Source organism: Anarrhichthys ocellatus, unplaced genomic scaffold, assembly GCF_004355925.1.
Source record: "Anarrhichthys ocellatus isolate YVR2014 unplaced genomic scaffold, GSC_Weel_1.0 scaffold1, whole genome shotgun sequence".
In the NCBI taxonomy this organism is placed as follows: Eukaryota; Metazoa; Chordata; class Actinopteri; order Perciformes; family Anarhichadidae; genus Anarrhichthys; species Anarrhichthys ocellatus.
Genome location: NW_022280031.1, coordinates 15,108,988 through 15,114,953, shown reverse-complemented (window position 1 = coordinate 15,114,953; position 5,966 = coordinate 15,108,988). Strand labels below are relative to the sequence as shown.

The following is a 5,966-nucleotide window of genomic DNA, read 5'->3' as shown; positions in this document are numbered from 1 at the left end:
TTGCATCACGCGTCTCTACAAAATGATCAAGGCGTGCAGCAAGTGTTGACACAGACGAGTGCGTGTAGATCATCTGTTGCATGGTTCTCATAGGGGGGCGATCAAACCAAAGCCCCGTGGACGTGTCATGCTGGATCTGTGAGATGAGCTCCAGGCCGAGGCTGTGACGGTCCCTCGGTCCTGTGTGTGTGTGTGTGTGTGTGTGTGTGTGTGTGTGTGTGTGTGTGGGGAACCAGGTCACCGCCGAATGCCACATATGAATGGAGGACTCATGTTTGTGAACAACTTTGCACATCATTGAGGACAAGGAGCCCACGTTGGTGCTGCGTGGATAAGGCTATTCTCAAAGTCTGAATGAGAGAGTGGGTGGCGTTGAATAGTCTGAGCTCTTCAGTGGGCTGTCTGTGGTCGAAGAATACCTCTCTCTCTCTCTCTCTCTCTCTCTCTCTCTCTCTCTCACTTCGCTCAGCTGTCTGCCATCGCATTCACTCGGCCTGGCAGGAAATAATTGCTTGTCCTCCACACAGCACTTCAAATAAAAGAGCTGTGTTAATGAGGGCTTTCCTGCGCCTCCCTCCCTCTCTCTCTCTCTCTTTCTTTCTCTCTTTCCCTTTCTCTCTGTGTCTATATATCACACTCGCCATCGCTCGCTCACTCTCTTCATTACTCTCTGTCTGAAGTGCTCGGACTTGCTGTTTTTTTTGGGTTTCTCTGGAAGGAGTTTCCTCTGCAGCCACAGTTTGTTTGTTTTTGCCCTTGGCTCGCTGTGTCTGCTGCTGCCGGCCAACGGGGAGCACCAGCTGAGCAGAGGTGTGTCCGTCTCTGGGCTGGTTCTGGCTGAGCGGAGCGGTCTAACTACAGGTGTCAGTCTGACTGAATTAGGAGCTTTTACGCGTGATGATAGTTATTTCAAGGTGTCCCGTGGAGGGAGTCCCCCCCCCCCCCCCCCCCCCCCTACTCCTCCCTCCCCCAGACGGTGGAATTTAGGGCCAAGCATGGGAGGAGCTGTCAATCATGGCCTATTGTTGTGCGAGGGGGAGGGGGGGTAATAAGCTGTAAGCCCTCACAGTGGGAAATGATTCGACAGCAGGCTTTGCACACTTGACACTCTCGCTCACACGCTGAATCCCCAGGAATATATTGGCAGCAGTGGGAGGTTGGAGCGATCTCTGCAATTTGGCCCCTGGAGTTCACTGCTGGTCCTGCTCCCAGGATCCTTTCCAGGGTCTCTTGTGAAACATAAATGTTTCGCATTTGATTTGGATGTTTGCGAAATAATATGGTTCAGCTGTGGAGTAAATTACTGCAGTTGTTGTCGTCAAATTAGTGCAGTCTATGCTCGACGGATTATAATTAAACGTCATAATTATTTTTGAATATGGAGTTTTTTTTCCAGCTGTTCAGGGCCACACACACACACACACACACACACACACCTGGTGTCAAGTAGAATCTGCAGCCATGTTAATGAGCTGCGGAGCGTGGCGATGTGTGGTCGGTAAATAAATAATGGAGCAAAGAGAGCGGCGGCTCTATCATGCCAGCAGCAGCTCATGGCTGACTTACAGCTGGCACTGAATCACTGCTTAACTAACGGGGCTGCTTCTGCCGCCGTTGCCGCCGCTGCTGCCGCTGACACAAATCTCGGACTCTGACCGGGGCTTCATCTCCGCAACAGGCAAAAGAGGCGTGGAGCTTATCGATCAATCAATCACCCCTTCACCGCCTCCTTGGCTAACAGCTCTCACTGCCAAATAAAATGATTTCTCATCCTGCTGTTTGCGTTCACAATCTGTTTACTCACAGACGAGGCTTAGAGAGACATCTGTGAGCACATTTTGTTATTGTAGATTTGCGCACTAGAATGCTTCCCCAAAACCTGAATTCTTTGTCACACTTTCTCAGTGGTTTATTGGTTTATTTCCCACCACATGTTGACCCCAGATCACTAATCCAGAGGTACTTGAAGGACCCACGAGGTTCCCAATGGGGTGAGGTGTATTGTGTATAGAGAAATCCAACGCTCAGAAGTGTATTTGTAATTGAAAATTGGCGAGGTGGTCCAATGCCGTAAACTCCTAATTATCACTTCCTAATTAACTGGTTATCAACTTAATCACCTAAGCATTCAAAGTCGTCATTACTTATTTAGTACTATGAATAGGAGCTCCAGCACTCAACATGGGAAGGTTTTCTCTGGATTCTTCTGAGACAAGAGGCGGCAAAAGCTGGAAAAAGTTAGTGCACCTTTTTAGAGTGGCTGCTTTATAAATGAACATGATGTGAGGGATTGTGTGTTTTCTACAGAATACACAAAACATTAACACACAACATGAATTAACTTCATTTTTACTGATTAGGCTATTGCTCAATAGTTCAGCAACTTGTGTAATCACTCACCCTTCTCTGGTTCGAGTCTTGGAATGTTAGAATAGCCTATTATAGTCCGTCACCTCTCTTTCCTTCTCTGTCCTAAGCCTTTCATTAAAGAACGCCCTTATCGTCTTCTTTTTTTTTTTTAAAGTTAGCGCTTTATTTTTAGTGACAAACAGCTGTGTTTATTTCAAGGGCTGGATTGCTGTATCTGAAGAAATGAGTGTGAAACATAAAGCCACGTTGGTTTAACAGATGAAACTGGAATTTCTGCATTCCAAAATGATCTGTAGTATCGTGACGAACACACATTTGTTTGCCTCGCAAATTACGGCACTTAATTGTTAAACAAAATGTGTCACTCCGCCCGTTGCCTCCACACTTGAGTGCCAAGCATTACATGCGTGCACGTGGTGTAAGCACATCAAAGCGGTTGCCGACAAAATGCACAATAGTTTTGACGTAAAAAAAAAGAAACTTGTCCGAGTTTTCAACCAAGGTGGCAGCCAATAATACAAAGGCCTTTGGGTTAGATAGGCGGGGAAAAACCCTGGAAGTAATTGCTCCCGTATCACACTCTGGGGAGGACCCCAGAGGGTGCCTAACAACATGCCAGCAGGTAGAAAGAGCCCCGGGCTTCAGAGAACCGAGGCACCTCATGGATACTGGATCAGCGGCCCCGGGGCCTCCTCGGCACTCATCACAGCTGGCGTATTGATGGAGTGCAGCGCGAGCATAATGACACGGTGCTCTATTATGCCCCGATTGATCGGCTGCACGCCCTCCTCAAGGAAAAGCGCTCTCTGTGTGTAGCAGGCCGCTGCAGGAGGAGACTTAATGAGCTTGATGGAGCAGTAGATGGAAAAAAAAATAAAGTTGCAAAAGAATTGGATTGTCCGATTTGGCTACCAAGACACTGAAACTGAGTGTAGTGTCGGTGGTGAAAGACGAGAGCAACTGAACTGGCAATATATGATGTTGCCAAATTGAACCACTGAGGCTAACCACTTAAGCAGCTGTCTGAAAACCACTCTCCACATCAAGCCACTGAAATCAGAGGCCGTCAGCGCCTGACACATTATTGAGCTTCTTGTGTTTTTGCCACATGCGTTGGCTGTTTCACTAAAAGCAAAGCCAAGAACATTTGTTTTCCCTGCGAGAGCTTGTGTTTTTTTTGTCAGCGGTAGCTGTTGTTTATCTGGTCTGATGCTGACAAGAGTTTCTACAGATTCCCTGTTAGACCGCGGGTCTCCCAAAGCAGCCCCGAGGATCAAGGGACCCCGTGTCTCCTCTGCAGGGATAGAACAAAAACTCCTGCCAGGACTAGAATTTGGAAGGGTCGGGTATACACGGCTAGCTAGCACAACTTGTCGTGTTCCACGTTGAAAAGGCCTCCTGAGCGGCCGGCGAGCCGCGCCAGGCTGTTCTGTTTGCACGCTAAGCTTTTCAACTGCGTGTTTGTGTGTGTGTGCGAGCGCATACTTGTGGTTTACTCCTCACCATGCTTGCCCAGTCCTGGCCTGTGATTGTCCATGCTGCTGGCTGCAGTTTGGTCTCAGCCAAGTCGAAGTCTCATTCCCCCCCACCAGGTCTTCTGCTTCCCCCTCCCCCCCAGATGCTGCCAGCTGGTGTCCATTATGCTGCAGGTGTGCGTGTTGGCTCAGGCAGTCTGAGTTGGGCTTAGCGCTTTGCCTCACACATTGTAGGCCCTGCTCGTCTGCACAGTTGTTGGAGAAAGATGCTGCTGCATGCATGTTTGTAACAGCAGTGTTTTTCGGAAAAACGACGGTTTCAAGTGTAGCGCCACTTTCGAGGAATCCGAAGGAATGTTTGAGTAGAAGACTAAAAGCGGTCAGTCGTGCTGTGGCTGCTGGTGAGCTTAGTGAGCGGAGCAGCTCCACCGTGTCGAACTGAATCTCAGTCTGTGACAAATGGGGCCAACCCTGCGGTAATCAGATTAGAGGACCTAAGTGACGTGCTGCAAATGTCCCACCTTGTGATCCTGTGCATTCATTTTATTACAGCCGCGAGCTAATGAGATTAGCCCTCAAAAACAGAGCTGCTCCAACCCACCTCTGCAGCAGCCCGTGTCCCTTAGGTTCAGTCGCCTCTCTCTGTCAGCCAGAGTGTGGCTGCGTTGGTGCGTAGCCAGCGAGTCGGCTACGAGGCTAATCCATCTTTGTGCCTTTGGATCCCCTCCACAGGAAACCCAGGATCAACTCCCAGCTGGTCGCCCAGCAGGTGGCTCAGCAGTACCCGATGCCTCCGCCGCCCAAGAAGGAGCGGCGGGAGAGGAGCGAGCGCACGGACAAGGAGCGCCCGGACGGCGAGGGCGAGCGCGCCAACGGAGAGGGACGCCCGGAGGTCGAGCGTCCGGAGGTCGAGCGTCCGGAGCTCGAGCGCCCGGAGCTGGTGAGGCCAGAGGGAGACCCTGCTGAGAAGGAGAAGAGCGACACCGAACAACAGCCAATCACAGACAAGCCCAACAGAGAGAAGGACATCGTCCCAGCCGTCACGAAGAAGCCCAGCATCAAAAAGACCAGGTCAGTGTACACGTCGAGTCCTCACTTGTGTGTCTGGATGTCCTCTGTGCTGGTATTATCCTCACCGCTGTCTTATCTGTCTCCCTCCCCCCAGACCCAAATCAGACAACCACCAGAGCCCGCCCAGCGACAAACACAGCATACAGTCTGGCAAATCAGCAACCAAGACCAACAAGAACTCTCACATCTCCAGGTGTGTAGCACTCTCTCTGTACTCCATTTGTCAGAACACATGGTTTCACATCGATGACTACACGGCACTTCTCTTTTCAGTCACGCAGCACTCGGCTGGTGGGAAAACCTCAAATGATTCACAAATGATCTTTTACACTAAACACCCACACTCACTTTATACACACTCGTTCTGACGGTTCATGTGTCACCCGGCGAATCGAGCAATTTAGTGTAACCGCCCCCGCGGCGCTGGCAGCCTCCCCCTCGCTGTTGCCGAGACATCACACATCGCGGTTTGCCATTTTCTGTTTCGTTAACGTCTATATCTGTTGCCCCCTCAGGCCCAAGCTGAAGAACATCGACCGGAGCACCGCCCAGCAGCTGGCGATCACCGTAGGGAACGTGACGGTGATCATAACAGACTTTAAGGAGAAGACCCGCTCCTCCTCCACGTCCTCATCCACCATCACGTCCAGCGCGGGCTCCGAACAGCAGCACCAGAGCTCCGGCTCCGAGAGCATGGACAAGGGCTCGTCGCGGGCATCCACGCCCAAAGGGGATCTCTCTGTGGGGCATGACGAGTCGTTCTAAGGTCCCGTCCCCCTTTTTTTCCCCTCCCGTCCTCGACCCACCGCTCCACCGCCTCCCCCCCCAACACACACACACACACACACACACACACACACGCGTACGTACGTTTCTGGACACTATGGATCCAGTATGGGGAGAGATGTCTCCTTTCCCATCGGTGCCCCGCCTCCATTCCATGAACGAGGAGCCGGATGTCTGAGAGCAACAGCAGTGGGCCTGCCGGGGCGAAACTCCCCCTCGTGGTTACAACCCGTGGTGCAGGCGAGGAGAGGAATAACGCCCCCA

General features: G+C 51.3%; 1 protein-coding gene across 1 annotated transcript in view; it reads left to right on the top strand.

The window, feature by feature from the left end:
- Nucleotides 1-5,960, top strand: part of rybpb (RING1 and YY1 binding protein b) — a 14,428-nt gene extending 8,468 nt beyond the window's left edge. Inside the window, exons 3-5 of the mRNA XM_031851954.1 lie at nucleotides 4,578-4,916; nucleotides 5,011-5,109; nucleotides 5,432-5,960. Coding sequence (XP_031707814.1) covers nucleotides 4,578-4,916; nucleotides 5,011-5,109; nucleotides 5,432-5,681 — 688 coding nt within the window. The 3' untranslated portion in view covers nucleotides 5,682-5,960. The remainder of the gene's footprint in view (nucleotides 1-4,577; nucleotides 4,917-5,010; nucleotides 5,110-5,431) is intronic.
- The last annotated feature ends 6 nt before the right edge of the window (nucleotides 5,961-5,966 follow it).